Below are 17580 nucleotides of genomic sequence, written 5' to 3' on the forward strand. Positions count from 1 at the left end.
AATAGATTAACAACTAGATAAGTAATCACAGTATTTTAGGAGTCTTGATTATGATTAAATCTGAAATCAAGTGATTTGTTGTTAATAAAAAATAATTCATTAAACCAACTGAGTTGTTGTTAATAAAAAATAGCCGTTGTAAATAATTTTTACATTTTTTGCTTTTTCTTTGGGACAGTCTTAAAAATTAAATTATTTTAATAATTAATTGCATGTATAATTGGCTGTTGGTTATTGTTATATTAATTGATTATAATCAAATTAATTTTGTTTGGGTAAGTTTGCTTCAAAGTTTATTATAATCAGGATGCAACTAAAAATAACATTTACATGATAAATTACGGAAAGGGGTATACAGTTATTATTATTATTATTATTATTATTTTATGCATCAAAAACAATTATTTATTTGTATTAATGGTGGATGGGAATTGGAGATGCCTTTCTATAGGAGGAAAAAAACTTTTCTAAAATAATCAAAAAGTTGAACTTCTTCATGCCAAAAACAGTTTTCTTTTATAAAAATAATTAAGAATTTTCTTTCTACATCTAACATCTTCCAATATATCTAATAGTGAAAGAGAAAAATCAAAATTATCTTACATATAATCTCATATGGATTGGCATCACAAGTCTCATAGAAATTCCTTCAAAGAAATCTACAGATTAACAATCAGTAAGTCTCATATGGATCCGTAAGAGGTATACATATTGGTAATCCATAAGCACCATACACATTATCATCTTGAATTTTTGACCAGGTTATTAACATGACGCTCTAACCAACTGAGCTAATATATCAATTATATTAAAAAATAGTTAATGTTGTTTTATATAATACTAAAATTTCTAATGTATATTTAATATACAAATAAGTTTATATAATAAATTTTGTAATAATTAATTTTGATCTAATAGTGTATTTTTTTACATATATAAATTTTTATTAAACCTATGATTTTTATTTAAAATTTATATGTGTAAAAAAATATTATTATATCAAAATTATTATTAAATCTTTTACATTATTAGATCAAAATTAATTGTTATAAAAATTATTATATAAACTTATGTGTATTAAATATACATTAGAAATTTTAGTATTATATATAGCGACGTTAATTATTTTTTAACATAATTAGTCTATTAGCTCAGTTAATTAGAGTGTTTTGCTAATAACACGAAAGTCATAAATTCGAGACCTGCTAGAAAAATGTGGGGTGCAGGAAGAAAATCCAAAATAATCAAGCATTTTCATGATTTGGGCTAGCCCATTTGGTAGGGATTGTTATGTTCAACATTAAGTTAAAACATTAAGTTGTCATGAGGTTTAGTATAAAAAAATTGCTAGTATAAAAATTTACTTAGATTGTTTTTTTTAACCATTGCAAGAATTGACTATGGTAAAATTTCATCTTGGTGGCGTAACATGCAAATTGAATTAACATTTGAATTCATAGTAAAAAAACTCACAGGCTCCACTTTTATTTAAATGAAAATTGAGTGATTGAACCAACTTTCTGACTTGTGGTAGAGCTCAAGATGAAAAATTGGAGGGGACAAACTAATTAAGATTACAATATAAAAATTAAATATAAAATTTTGATTGTATTATTTCATATAAATTATTCAAAATATTTAATAATATTATTCAAATATTAACCATCATCTTACTCCATTGTCTTTTAGTTATGATGTAAATAATATTCCTTATACTTTATTGGTAACATTACTTAGGTTTATTTTTTCTATGAATTGAGTTCATAATCACATTTGGACAATTTTAATAGAAAGATTTTATTGAAAAACATTTTAACTGTAATAAAAAAAATAAAAAAAAAACTTACATTTCATTCGAGATAAATAGCATGAAGTTAAGAAAATGTAAAAAAATAAAAAATAAACCAAACTTACATTACATTTGATAATTATAAAAGGCTAGCAAAGATTTGCATGGACAAAATGAATCATTATTGATGGTAGTTGCATAATTACCAAAGTTAAGTCAAATTTTAAGTAAGAAAAACTATTATATTGACATATGGGGTGAACAAAAAACTTTCATACTTTGGAGTTGACACGTGTAATATTCGGGGAAATCATTTATTATAGTAAATATAATAAAATTAAACTATACAAAATATTTTGTGTAATTTTAGGTATATTACATAGAACCCATTTCTTTATTTTTTTTATTTTTCAAAATTCACATTCCATTTCCTATTTCTCTTATTTAAAAGGTTGTTGTTCTTTTCTCATTTTTGTAAACCAATCTCACCTTGAAAGGTGAAGGCTCATACTTCTTTCTATGTGATTTGATAAGTTTCATTATTATTTTTTTGGTCTCCATGAGTTCACAACACATCATTTTGTTTATAGGTTGTTGAAAAAGGGTAGTAGGAGTGGGCATAAACACGGAATCTAACCATAAGTTGCTTGTTGAAACCTTTGCCCAACCATACATGAAGATAAACAAAGAAAACTGTATATAGTTCACACATTATTCCTTTCATTCAAATTCAAAATTTACAATTTACAAATAAATTTTTTACAAGTTCAAGTGTGGTTAAGAGTTTTCGGAAATCACCACAAGCATGGTGCTACTGTGTCTTAGGCGTTACTTTATTTTTTAAAACTCAAAAGTCACCTTGTTATCTTGCTTAGCTACTTGACAAGTAGTCTCACACCTTCATCTTAATTGGCCTCTTTGTTCCCGAAGCCACCTTATTTGCATCAAATCCTTATGCACATGGGCGTTCCTCCGAACTTTCTATGGATATTTGCCTCTTTAGTCATACATTTGCCATGGAAAAGGTAGAGCGTCTAGTTTCCCTCGTGGAGGAGGTCTCAAAGCACCTATCATATCCTTATAAAAGCTTTAAATAACCATTAAAGAAGCTTGAATAAAATACAATTGCTACTTTTTAGTAAAATTTCACACATATCTACCTGATCTATATTTAACCCAATCAGACAAAATACTTATAACAAAGTTAATATTGAAATATACTATTGTTGCAAACTTGGCATTCAATGATAAAAATATTTTTAATACTCATAAAGCTTTTGTTGAAAAGGAAAGTTTTGAAAGCTCAAATCTTTACATCTTTATTTATACAAAATTTCCATAAAATATGATAAATTATTCATTGTATTATGTAAAATCAAATAATTAAACTAAACTATATATTTCTTGTAATCACCTAAACTATAATGATTATGTATTTTTATAAATTAAAAATAAAATAAAAAATTCAAAAGCATTTTAGCAAGAGAATAAAAACATTTGCATGTGTGATAAAATATTTTTTCATAATAACATAATTAACAATTAATTGACTACAAATCTTATATTATGTTTTTTCTTTCTTCCTAATTTTAAAAATATTATAAAAATAAAACATTTGTAATTGTTAATGGCGTGGATACCAATTTTTTTTATTATGAGGAAAGATAGCCAACACAACTACCCTAACTCGTCCTTAAGAAGGATAGTGTTAAGAGTGGGAGAATGATTACACAAAAAAAAGGGTTTGACTAATCCCAATAACAAGAAAATAAACGATAAATTTTGCATCCCTGACAACATGAGTAAAACTAATACTTCAACCATGATTAACAAAACAAAAAACCTAGGTCGCTAGCACATCATATTGATGCAAGTGAGGGTACTTCCCTAAGTTGATCACGTCCAAGTTAATCATGTTGACAAGAGAGAATTGTGAAGTTTTTATCCCATGCAATGAAGAATATTCATAATCTCAACCTTTAAAGCATCTCCAAAAACATTATAAGTTAAAAAACTAGTAACCCACTTAGCATCATGGTTACAGATAAGGTCACTTGACCCAACAAATGATGTTTTGGTGGTTGAACCTCCCATAAACATTGAGTTTATAACAATCTGCAAGAGGAGGAAACCACTTTGGTATACACAGAAGTGGGTATGAATCAACGTCCTGATCCCAAGTATATAAGACCCTACCATCACGCAACATCATAATTTGGTGAAAGACTTGTAGAATGTCCTAAGTCTGCTCATCAAATATTATATTATTGCATCATTTCCAAATTCATCAAGAGGTTGCCATAAAAAGGTAACTCATGGCACAATAACTACTTCTAAATCCATATACGAGAGTTAGGATTAATAAAATTAGGTTGGAATAAGAAATCAAACACAAACCACACTTTCTTAGCATGTGGACAATCATGGATGCAATGGATAATATCTTCCAAATTATGAGAGTAAGCATGGTAAGAGGGGAAGGCTAACAAATGTATTTGAAATCAAGCATAATTTGTTGGTGATGAATTTTGCAAGATAAGCCAATAAAAGATTCAAATTTTCTATAGGATTGCATGTTTCCAAAGCCATCTAAAGGAGGTAAGATGAGAATTCACATAGTTATTATTCAACCAATAATAGGTTGAGTCTGTTGGGAAGATACCATTGGAATTATATTTCCAAATCCAACAATTTTGAAAGTTAGGTGCAATATTACAACCTATCTCAACAAGATTCTCCGAACAATTGACTGTGAGAATAATATAAAGACTATTGACACACCAATTATTACCAATCATAATATCTCACACACAATGATCAATGTCATGAATTAAAACAAATGACACATTTTGACACATGCGTCTAGAATTTTCTTACTCGTCAAACTTGGTTGATATGTTGCCATCAACAATCCTAAATTGAAATCCCTTCGACAGTTTATCCCTAGCTTTAAGGATACCTCGTCAAGTATAGGAGATGGCTTGACACTCAAAAAGGAGTTGTGAGTAAGATATTTATGGACCAACATGTTAACCTATAGACAATCTTTCTCCCTGACAAGATTTCAAATTGATTTATCCAGGTTTATTTTTATTTATACTTATTTTTTAATGCTATTTATTTTTCCATCTTACATCATATCAATTATTTTATTTACTCTCACCCCTCCTCATACAAACATAATTCATCAAAGAAAAATGGTCAAGAATCATTACTAGTTAGTTGAATTTAAGTACGTGTTTGGAACTACGTTGAAATCTCTTGAACACGCGTATTTCATGGTTAAATGTGATGTTTGGTATCTCCGTTGGACGTGATTCACTCCATTAGAATTAATTTTGAAGTGAAACAGAGTTGGGATAGCTTCCACATACGACTAAAATTGATTTTTACTTATGGGTCTTTGATTTCTCTTATTTGTCTTTCACCCAAACTTGATCTTTGTCACCCAATGAGTTTTACATCCAGGTATTTGATTTCCTTCAAATTACACTTTCTTTAGCCACCAATTAATGTTGATGTACATTTGATGTTGTGTGTCTATGTTTTGTTGTCATTGCAAACCTGCTCATCTGATAGGTATTCAATTTGTTAATATAGTTCCTTTTGTTTTAGACAGAGTTAGGAAAACATGTTGCAATTAATGTTGATAATTCCTTTTGTGGTATGGATTGTAACCACATCTCAACTAGTGCAACCATTTTTCCTTACATTTGGGAGAGAAAAAAGGACTTGCCTATTTTGTTCCAGATGATTTGAATCAAACTATGTTGTTTTTGCTGCAATTAAGGGGTTACCAATTACCACTTGCTTATACTCCATTTAAATTTGCCTATGTTCATTTATCTGACAGAAGAATGTCATCCACTTTTGTCTTTTTGGTAGGTCTTTGCTACTTTCATTTTTTTTTTTTTGCATTTTTACAATATGAGTCTTATTTTAATGTTTTGCTTTTAACTTGTTGGAACTTGGTGCAGAGGTTGTTGAATGAGTTTATTGAAGGAGAGTGTTGAAGTTAAGGGAAAAAAGGTAATATAAAACTATTAAAATGTGAGTTTCTTTTGATAGATCTATATTGTTTATGTTTTGTGTTTTGACAAATGTTCAACCCTTTATCTGATAGTATACACTAATTTGTAGAAAAATTATAATCACTACTTAAACCTTTGAGTCATGAACAAGCATCAATTTTAGATTTATACTAAATTTGAGATTGTTCTAGTTTGATCTTGCATCTTTATTTGTTTTTTCTTTCTTTCACAAAATCTCCAAAGAAGTTTTGTATCACTACTAGGAAGCCAAAAAAATTTAAGGTTTAGATTTTGATCTTATGTGCCTTATTCTAGTACTACTTCAAGGTTCTTAAACTCCACACAAAATCAATTTCGAGTGCTTGCTGGATTTTAGTATTGTTTTTGTTGTCTTTACTCAATTCGTGTAAACAAACATAGTAGAAGGAGACCTAGACATTTTACAGTAGTATGGTTTTAGATGATATATTTCCAACCTAGTTGGTCCCATAATTTTAAAAATCTCATAGAATATGTCATTAATATTTTCATAAAGCATGTCAAAACTATTAAGGTGTAGGACAAATTTATGTATAGACAGTGCTTGCATTCATTTGAGTTAGGTAATGTTTCAACCATGACTTAAAGTGTTTCCTTTGTTATTACACACCTTAAAGGTACATAAAATCAACCTTCCTCAAGTCTCTAACCTTTCCTAACACCTTCTAAGCTTAGGAAAAATTAGGAGTCCTAAACTACACCGAGAGAATATTGAATCCTATTTGTTGAACAAACATGTCATGTATGGGTGCAAGAAGTATTGCAAGGTCATCATATTTGTTGTTATGAAATGTTTCGTTTGAAAAACATATTTTTTACAAGCTTTGTTTTGAATTGGTTGATCATGGTTTAAAGCTCACTAACCGTATGGGAGTTGAATAAATGGTTGCAATGTTTTTAAACATGGTTGGCCATGCGGAAGGAAATATGAACGTCCAAGAGAGGTTTCAAGACCCTAAGAAACTGTAAGTAGACATTTCCACAAAGTTTTAATTGCTCCCCTAAAGTTGTTTGTGGAATATATAAGGCCACTAGATCCTTTATTTCATAATAGTCATGCCAAAGGAGAAAATAATTCATGATATTGACCATTTTTTAAGAATGTCACAGGAGCAATTGATGGTACACATATTTCATGTGTGATTACTCCTAGTGAGCAAGATAGATTTACTGAAATAAAAGGTATTCTAACACAAAAATATTATAGTTGTATGTGATTGGAACATGTGCTTTACTTTTGTTTTGGCTGGATGGGAAGGTATTGCCGATGATGTTCGAATCTTCGATCATGCTTTCACAACTCTTAACATGAATTTTCTACATCCTCCTTAAGTTATTGTTATTTTTTTTATCATTTTAATTTAATTTCATTCTCAATTAAATTCTATTTATACATATTTTTTTTATCTTTCTTAATAGGTAAATATTATGTTGTAGATGCTGGCTATCCAACACCAGTGGAATACATTGGTCCATGTGAGTGTTATCACAAACGTATATCTGATTTGCAAATAATAAAGTTTTCAATTATTACCACTCTAGTTTAAGGTGCACTATTGAAAAAACTTTTGGAGTATGAAAAAACAGATTTGCAATCTCGCCATTCATGCCTAAGTACAAATTTGAAATACAAGTATAAATAGTTTATGTAACGATGACTATACGTAATTTTATGAGAAAGAATGTTAAGGATGATGTTGATTTTAGATGTTGTGAAGATGAAAATATAAGCCTTCACACAAATAATAATAATGAGGATGCATTTAACTGTATTTGGATTGTAAATGTCATTCCTTCGCCTCAGATGTATCGTGTTCGAGATTCAATATGAGATGAAATGACACAAGTATTAAATCAAAATTAGTGTTATGGTGGTAGAACAAAATTGTGTTATATTAAGAATTATTTATCTTTTTGTATTTTTCTATCAACACTTTATAAATATATTGTTATATTAATTTTGATTACAAAATTTTTATTAAAGGGATGCATTTTATTTCACAATCTAATATTTTAATTATTAATTTTATTATAATAACTTATTATAAACCTACCTATTTATTTCAAATTAACAAATATCATATCAATATAACAATAAATAATAATACATTAGACATGTATAAATAACTAAAATCCATTTTAGTGATTGCATGTTGAAAATTAATTTATGATATTTGTCATATTATTTTAAAATCAATTTCATTAAAAATTAATTTTATAATCCAATTCAAACATGTTATAAATGTTAAAAAAAAAAAATAAAAGAAAGGAGGGAAAAAAAAATCTACGTTCGGTGAGGATCGAGTCGCTGCTGGTTTCATTTCATCGTGAAGCTTTTAAAAGGTAATCATTTTTTTTTTTGTTGATATTTGTGTCCTTTCTCTCTTTCTCCCTCCTTCAAATTCACGGCGCGTCACGATGCCTCTTCAAATTTCGCCCCAAACACCACCGAAACAGCGTGGCACATGAGAACACACCACACTCTACCCGACTCATAATATTTATAAATCTCTTCCTTTCCGTACCCTTATTCGGAAGAAAGATCGAACCACCTCGATTCTCTTCTTCGGAGGTTGCTACCGAATTCCCTTTCTCTCTCATTTTCTATGCTAACGTAGAGATCCAGAAACCATTTCCGAAACCACATCCCTATTTCCCTCTGTTTCCGCGATTAAGGTACCACGCTTCGGTTTTATAGCGTGATTCAGAATATTTGCTTTCAATCAATAAATAGCATTACGCAAAATGCTGGTTCTGTTGATTGCTGCAGCGTTAGATATTTTCTGTTGCTTAATTAGGTTTAGTGTTTATCCCCGACCAACCACTGGACTGTTATTGTTTAACATTAGCGTGAAATTGTAGACGGAGAGAACTTTTTTCACGTGTAACGTGTTGAGAAATTTTGGATAACTCCTACATATTTTGTAATTAAATCTTTGGTTTATTGTTTACCTTAGGGCTTGGGGGTCATTGCTGCACTGCTTATTTGACATTTGACTGTACTTTTACTCAAATTTGACATGGTTCTATTTCATTTTTATTTTCTTAGCTGTATTTCATTTTTCGCGGTAGATTTTTGTAAAAAGCCAAGCCAAGATAGAAACTGCCTATGCTAATTTAGAAATTTTGGATGGAGTTTGTTGTCAAGGTTTTCAATATTCCTAAGGAACGCTAGTAAATTAGATGGCTAAGATGATTTGGATCTTGTTGCCAAACTCTCAATCAAGCAATTTTGGTTCTTTTATTTATATAATGATTCAAGTAATATTGGAGAAAAAAACTTTTTTATGGGTTTGTGGGCACTGAGGGATAGATGACTTAGACATATGTTGTCTAGATTCTATTCGAGTAATTCTGTTTGTTGTTTATGTTGTACTTTTCATCCACCTTGTTGGCCTCTTTGTCATTCTCTGAGAAGGTTGTACTGTTATAAGTTTCATACATAGTTCATCTTATTTAATATGCTGTCTTGTATGTTTGTATGTCCTCATGATGTAACCTTTGCTAGAGATGGAGGGAAAAACTGAGGATGAAGTGGTGGATATTGAGAGTGCTTCTAGTGGTTCTTCCAATGATGATTCAGATGATGAGGAATCTTTAGTTCCTGAAATAGATGATGGAATGCGTCTTGGGGTCAGTTATCTAGATATTTTATTTCACCCTCTCTTTGATTATCGATGATAGTTTTTTTTAATACTCATAAAAACCTAGCTGTCCATATTAGCTTTTTTAATACTAACTTTAGTGTGATTTATTTCCATTTGTACGCTTCTCATGCAGGAGTCATTAACAGAAGAGGAAATACAAGATCTTATTTCTGAGTTGTTAGAAGTGGAGAGTAAGGTACTATAATTATAATTATACAGACACAACCATGCAATGTGTTATACCCCCCCTCCCAACACCACACTAACACACACGATTTAAGCTTTCATGATCTCTTATCAGTTATTATTGCACATCCTAAGTTGTATCTTCACTTTATATATTTTTAATTACAATTTAATTGTAATCTCTTTCTTGCACAGTAATAACTGCCTAATTATTGAATTTTTTAGGTTTATTTAATTGTTTAAGGAAATTACAAAAAAAAAAACTAATATTTGTAGTTAACGAGTTTATGAATAACTAGTCAACTTAGTGGTTGCTCACCAACTCCTCTTTGAACATTATCTAGTTGAGTAATTGAATTTTTTTCTTCTTCTAAATATGTAAACACTTTACTAAAATATCTTTTTCTAGTTGTTAGAATATTAGCATTTATGTGAGAAATTTGACTGTATTTATTTATATTCACTAATTATTAGATCATTAGTATAATTAATCATTTATCGTTTGGCTAGAGTTTGATTTTTTTGTCAGTTGATACTTACTAAGTGATTCTAAATATAGCAATAAATACCACAACATGTCGTGTGGCTATAATGGTGCGTCACGGCCTTTGATGGCTACCATACGAAAAACGCCCTTTATCACGTGTAAAGGCTAGCCATTCCAACAACTATGCCAAATGGAAATATCCCCCTTTTATCCCCATACTGCACGAGGCTGAACCTATTTTTGGGGTTAGTTTTGCTATTTTGTTTTAGATCATGTGAAAATTTACCTAAAAAATCATGTTAATTAGTATTTCAATGTGATTTTGGAGAATCTAACATGAAACCAAACCCACATTAAATCAGTCCCTACAAAATCAACTTTATTTTCACAAACTTTCTAAGATTTTCTCTCTCTCATTCTTTATGGTATTCAGAGCTTTTGAAGCCTAATTAATTGTTTTGGATCTTTCTCCACCAAATTTACCTTTGCCACCACGTGAGGTTCCAAATTTCTCTCATCTGCCACCATTGCGATCAGATCCTATGGCTTCACAGCCTCTGGTAAGTTATGCGCCTCATGCACCAACATTTGCACCACATCCAATGACCTAATCTCCAAATTCATCTTCTCCAGTGAGTCCCATGGTCCCAGGGTGTAATCATTGAAAAACTTGATGACAAGAATTTTCTTGTTTGGAAACAACAAATTGAGCCTGTACTTGGGTCACAAGCGTTGTCGATTTCTTGCAAATTTTGAAATTTCACCTTGATACCTCTCTTAAGCCAATTGAGATGCTGACATCATATTCATTTAAATCATACATTTCATAATTCAAATCCTATGATTTGATGTGTCTTGGCTACCTATCGATTCATATCATAAGATGAATCTTGAATGTCTTTGTTTTTTTTTGGAAAGCAAAGATAATTTATATTAACTAGATAAAGTACCAGAGGTACTCCTTTTCCCAACCCCTCAGCCAAGTCCATAAAAGGAATAAGGTGCTATCTGTCAACTTAGTGATGTCAAAGGATTGATTATGGAATATCATATCATTCCTGAGTCTCCAAATTGAATTTGTAGCTGCTAACCACCACATTTTCCATCTTCTGTTAGAAGCCTTGGATAACCTTGTCTTCCTCGGAGGAACAATCTATTGAAAGGTGTTATGATAGATGGGTCATGGGTTGTTGAACCTCAAAGGGTGAAGGAGGAGGTGAGGTCGTACTTTCAACAGAGATTCCAGGAGACTGATTTTCATAGACCAACACTAGACGGAATCCGCTTTCAGAAAATCACTCATCAACAGAACGAAATGTTACTAGGGAGCTTTCAGGAGGAAGAGGTTAGAAAGGCCGTGTGGGACTGTGGGAGTGACAAAAGCCCAGGTCCAGATGGCCTCAACTTTAAATTCATCAAGAGTTTTTGGCATACCATGAAGTCTGATATCCTCCGCTTCTTGGACGAGTTTTATGCCAATGGCCGCTTCCCTAAGGGATGTAATGCGTCTTTCATAGCATTAATCCCAAAGAAGGCTGACCCGCAAGCTCTGAATGATTACAGGCCTATATCACTAATAGGCTGTGTCTACAAGATTGTGAGTAAGATGCTGACCAACAGATTGAAGAAGGTGATGCCATTCATTATAGATGAACGGCAATCTGCATTTATAAGGGGCAGGCATTTGCTACATAGTGTCATTATAGCAAACGAAGTGGTGGAGGAAGCTAAGAGAAGTCAAAAATCGTGCCTTGTGTTTAAAGTTGACTATGAGAAGGCCTATGATTCAGTTTCTTGGGAATTTCTGAAATATATGTTGGTACGGTTGGGATTCTATCCTAAGTGGATTCATTGGATGGAGGGCTGCTTATCATCTGCGTCCGTCTCGATTTTGGTGAATGGGAGTCCATCGGCTGAATTTACCCCTCAAAGAGGCCTCATACAAGGTGACCCGTTAGCGCCTTTTCTCTTCAATATTGCTGCTGAGGGTCTAAACGGTCTGATGAGACAAGTTGTGGAGAAAAATATCTTCAAAGGGTATTCAGTGGGGAGCCAAAACGTGAGCATCAGCTTGTTACAATATGCGGATGATACCATATTTTTTGGGGAGGTGTCAATGGAAAACATTAAGGCGATTAAATCTATTTTGAGGACCTTTGAACTTGTATCAGGTCTCAAAATAAACTTTGCAAAAAGCAGTTTTGGATCCATTGGTATGTCGGAAGCGTGGAAGCGGAATGCAACTGAGTTCTTGAATTGTAGCATGTTGTCTATCCCTTTTGTTTACCTAGGGATCCCCATTGGGGATAACCCGAGAAGATGTCAGTTGTGGGACCCTATCCTTAAAAAGTGTGAGAGGAGACTAGCAAAATGGAAGCAAAGACACATATCGTTTGGGGGGAGAGTCACACTTATACAATCTGTTCTAACATCTATTCCCATATATTTTCTTTCATTTTTCAAGATTCCTAGAAGGGTGGTGGAAAGACTGGAGGGCATTCAGCGTAGATTCCTATGGGAAAGAGGCCCCGATCAAAACAAAATCGCTTGGGTCAAGTGGGAGACTGTTTGTCTCCCAAAAGAAAAAGGTGGGCTGGGAATTAAGGACATCAATAGTTTCAACCTTGCATTGCTCGGCAAATGGAAGTGGAGTTTATTCCAAAACCATACAGACTTATGGGCTAGAGTGTTGGAGTCAAAGTATGGTGGCTGGAGGAGCTTAGATGAAGCATCACGAGACTCTAATGATTCTATATGGTGGAGAGATTTGAAATTGGCTATCCATCATCCGCAACAAGAGCTGGTTCTTCATAATGGAATGGTGTGGAAGGTGGGGTGTGGTGAGCGAGTCAAGTTCTGGGAGGATAGGTGGATTGATGGGGAGACAGCTTTAATAGCCAAATACCCGCGGCTTTATCTCAACTCATGTCAACAGAATCATTTCATTTAGCAAATGGGAGTCCTCAAAGACATAGGTTGGGAATGGGACTTCAAGTGGAGGAGACTTTTGTTCGACAGCGAGATACCCATGGCTGACTCATTTCTAAATGACGTGGGAGGCATCCGAATCCAACCTAGCAGTCGGGATGAGTGGGTTTGGAAGCAGGACCCTACTGGCCAATACACTGTAAAAAGCGCTTATCTTGCATTGAGGGGAAATGTAATAGAGGGGGAGGATACTGCAGATTTTGAAGTATTATGGAAACTAAGAATCCCTTCTAAAGCTGCAGTTTTTGTTTGGAGGCTACTCCGGGATAGATTGCCAACTAAGCTAAACTTGCGTAGGAGGAATGTGGAGATTAATGACCTTCAATGCCCATTTTGTAGGAGATCGGAGGAGGACGCAGCTCATCTTTTTTTCCACTGCAGCAGAATTACACCGATATGGGGGGAAGCTCTGTCTTGGGTGAACATGCTTAGTGTGTTCCCTCAGCACCCAAGGCAAAATTTCTCCCAACATATGATTGATTGGGTGGATGGAATTCGGGATAATAGATGGAGGGTATGGTGGGTGGCTTTTACTTGGAACGTGTGGCAGTTGAGGAACAAGATCATATTTTCAAGTGGCACCTTTGATGGCAACAAACTGTTGGAGGATGCTCTATTCTTATTGTGGTCATGGCTTAGAAGTTTTGAGAAAGATTTCACAATTCACTATAATCAATGGTCCTCTAACCTTAGAGATGCTTTTGTTCTTAGTTGAGGGTAGAATTTATAGTGTAGCAGTAGCTGTATTTATCTATCTTCCAGTTTGGTTCCCTCCGAGACTGTTATGTAGTTTGTCTTGGGAACCATCCCACTGGATTCTTCTGTAATCATGGTACCTCTGGTACTTGGTTTATATTCATATATATATATTATCTTTGCCGATAAAAAAAAAAAACCTTGTCTTCCTTTACCCAAGATAAGAATTCCCACCACATAGGCATAATCTTATCACAATTGAAAAACAGATGGGATGCAGATTCAGGTTGACTATGGCAGAAAGGGCAGAGGTCATTTTCAACCTCAATTTGTCTCTTGACCAGGTTATCCTTGGTAGGAAGTCTATCCCATAGTAACCTCCAGGCAAAAGATAGTGCCTTAGGGGGGATTTTTATCTTCCAAAGTTGTTGGAACCCCACATACTGACCTTGATCATCCAGCTTAGATTGAAGGACTTGGTAAGTAGATTTAGTTGAGAAATCTCCATTAGCTTCAGCTCTCCAAATCCAGGTGTCCTTCAGATTGATGTTTAGCCTAGTTGCATGGATTTGATCAATGAATTTAGAAGCTAACTGCAGCTCATTATCAAAGAGATGTCTTCTCCAAGACATGTTCCAAACCCATCCATTCTCGGTCCAAGATCCCACCTCTGCCACCCTGAGTTCTCTTTGGGAAGAAACTCTGAATAATTTCGGGAATTGATCTTTGAGGGGGATTCCTTCATCACCCCAAGGATCTTCCCAAAAGAGGAACTGGTCACCTCTACCCAGCTTCCAGCAGATTTGGTTAGAAGCAGCAAGCATACTCTGGTGTTGAGTAATGACCCTTAAGTCAGCCCACCAAGTAGAAAAGTATTGCTTTTGAGGTCCCTGCCCCAAGCCCCTCCAACCATTGTATTTAGAAACCAGAATCCTGTTCCAGAGTTGGTCAGATTGATGGAACAACATCCATTTCCATTTGAATAGAAGGACCTTATTGAGGGTTTTAATGTCTTTGATCCCCAGACCTCCCATATGTTTAGGAGTGCAGCAAAGACTCCAAGATATCCAAGCAATCTTCCTCCCTTCTGGTTTACCTCCCCAAAGGAATTGCCTTTGGATGGCAGAGATCCTATTAATGACAGTTGAGGGGACCCTGAGAAAAGACAGATAAAACAGAGGTAATGCTGTTAAAACAACATTAATAAGAGTGGTAAACCAGATTTCCCCGATGGTGTTTCCAACGACAACCTAGGTGGAGATTCCGACGACAGGGGAGGACATGATGACGCCGATTTCCCCGACGCTATCCTTCCGCCTAATCCGCGCAGAGACCACTGGGTAAAGACCCTGGCTCATAGCTGCAGGGACCGGTCCTTCACCATTGATGACGTGGAACCATTTCAGAAGGGCAAAGTTCAAATTATGAAGGGTATAGGGGCAGAGGTGGCGTTGACATCTTCCAACGGCCAACTTCCCCGAAATGGGGCAGCCTTAAATGAAGAAGCTGAAAGGGATATGCAGGGTATCATGTTAAAGGCAAAGCATTCTGTCAAAGACAGCCTTTTAGACCAGGCCCATTTGACTTACACTCTTGTGGATACCCAACATAGGTCAGAAAAAGGTTCCGCAGAGGACAAAGAGGAAGCTTTGCCCCTTGCGGCAAACATACCTTACGAAGCTCAAGTCATGGATAAGGACAAGGGTACAGCTACGCATCTTCCCTCTGAGTTGGTAGCTGAGGAATTGGGCCAGCTTATAGGCCCAACCTCTTCAGTTAATAAAGTGTATGTGAGAAGAAAAGAGATGATGAAAAGTAAATCTAAAGCCCATCAGGTGGAGGACCCTTTTGAGGTTTGCAATTCAGAGCCTCACGCTGAGTTTATGTCTCCTTTACAACACAAGCCAAATTTAATTACAGGTCCTATGGTTGATGTTCTGACCCATATACCGAAGGACTCTTTTCACATGCAATGTGCCCTTCTAAAGGAAATGGGATTATCCTGTGAGAATCAAGACAGCAAGGTAGAGGAGTTGTTATTATCCATGGAGAACAGAGATGCTTTGATGGCAGGAGAGATGGGAATAAAAAAAACACAATCATGATTATACTCTCTTATAATTCAAGAGGTTTGGGGAGGGGGGTTAAGTGGACTGCTATAAGAAGAATTATTTCAAAACACAAGGTGGACCTTGTGTGCATCCAAGAGACTAAAAGGGAGATTTTTAATAAGTATATTTGTAAGGCCATTTGGGGGGATCCTACTGCTCAATGGGATTATGTTCCCTCAGTGCAAGCTGCTGGGGGGTTGTTATGTATGTGGAATAATTCCACCTTGGAGGTTGTAAGGAGGGTGAAAAGTAGGAGCTTCTTAATGCTTGAAGGGAGATGCATTCCCAATGATCAGAGGCTGGTGATTGTAAACGTTTATGCTCCATGTGACCTTGAAGGGAAGAAAGCTTTATGGGATGAGTTAAGGCAGTTGAAAGCCTCTAACCCAGGGGGCCTGTGGTGTGTTCTTGGGGACTTTAACAGCATTAGAAGTGTAGAGGAAAGAGTCAGCTTATCCCAAAGAAGGATAGACACCCATGATATCTCAGCCTTTAATCAGTGAATTTCTGATTTGGATCTTCTGGAAATTAAATCTGTCGGGCCTAACTATACCTGGATTAGGCCTAATGGTTATGTGAAAAGTAGGCTTGATAGGTTCTTGGTCTCGGATCAATGGTTGTCTTTGTGGCCTGACTGCTGTCAACTTGTTCTGCAAAGGGACTTATCGGATCATTGTCCAATCATTCTACAAACTAACATGGTGGACTGGGGCCCTAAACCCTTTAGGGTCTTTGATTGGTGGCTGCAACAGAAGCAATATCAGAAACTGGTGAGAGACACCTGGAATAATGACCAGCAGGGTGGTTGGGGGAGTATTGCTTTAAAAAATAAGTTGAAAAACTTGAAAGTTGTCTTAAAGCAGTGGAGTAAGGGGGAGGGGAATGTTGATGCTAACAAAATATCCAACATCCAGAAGAAACTTAATGAGATGGAGGACTTAACTTCTAATCGTATTCTGTCTGACCAAGAGATCCAAATTAGAAATTCCCTTCAGCAGGACCTTTGGAATGCTTCAATTGCATTGGAATCTTTGTTGAGACAAAAGTCTAGGATATCGTGGTTGAAAGAGGGGGACTGCAATTCTGGGTATTTCCACAGAATGATAAATTATCGGAGAGCCTACAATGCTATTCCAGGAATTTATATTGAAGGAGTGTGGGTTCAGCAACCTAATTCAGTGAAGAAGGCAGCTGTTAATTACTTTCAGTCCAGATTTACAAAACTGAATTATTCAAGGCCGCAATTGGATGGGGTCCCTTTTAGATCTATATCTCAAGAGCAACGAGAGCACCTAACTTTTCCCTTCTCTGACCAAGAGATCAAAGAAGCAGTGTGGAGTTGTGGAGGTGACAAATGCCCCGGGCCAGATGGCCTTAATTTCAACTTTATCAAAAAATTTTGGGATATCTTGAGACCAGATTTTAGAAGATTTGTGGATGAGTTCTATGCTCATGCCAGCTTTCCTAGAGGCACCAATGCTTCCTTTGTGGCTCTAATTCCTAAGATGAATCATCCTCAATCCTTTAATGATTACAGGCCTATTTCCTTGATAGGCTGTATGTATAAGGTTATAGCTAAGTTGCTGTCTAACAGACTGAGATCTGT

At 34.7% G+C, this 17580-nt stretch overlaps 1 protein-coding gene across 4 annotated transcripts in view; it reads left to right on the forward strand.

Annotated features, from left to right (window-relative positions):
- Window positions 1–8170: 8170 nt before the first annotated feature.
- The window catches only part of LOC100818409 (protein CHROMATIN REMODELING 20), a 45466-nt gene continuing 36056 nt past the window's right edge, over window positions 8171–17580 (forward strand). The window contains exons 1-3 of one of the 4 annotated variants that reach the window (XM_006606412.4): window positions 8171–8202; window positions 9368–9492; window positions 9640–9702. In XM_006606412.4, coding sequence (XP_006606475.1) covers window positions 9370–9492; window positions 9640–9702 — 186 coding nt within the window. In that variant the 5' untranslated portion in view covers window positions 8171–8202; window positions 9368–9369. The other 3 variants (XM_014772620.3, XM_003555529.5, XM_006606413.4) reach the window with 3 other exon arrangements.

Source organism: Glycine max, chromosome 20, assembly GCF_000004515.6.
Source record: "Glycine max cultivar Williams 82 chromosome 20, Glycine_max_v4.0, whole genome shotgun sequence".
Lineage (NCBI taxonomy): Eukaryota > Viridiplantae > Streptophyta > Magnoliopsida > Fabales > Fabaceae > Glycine > Glycine max.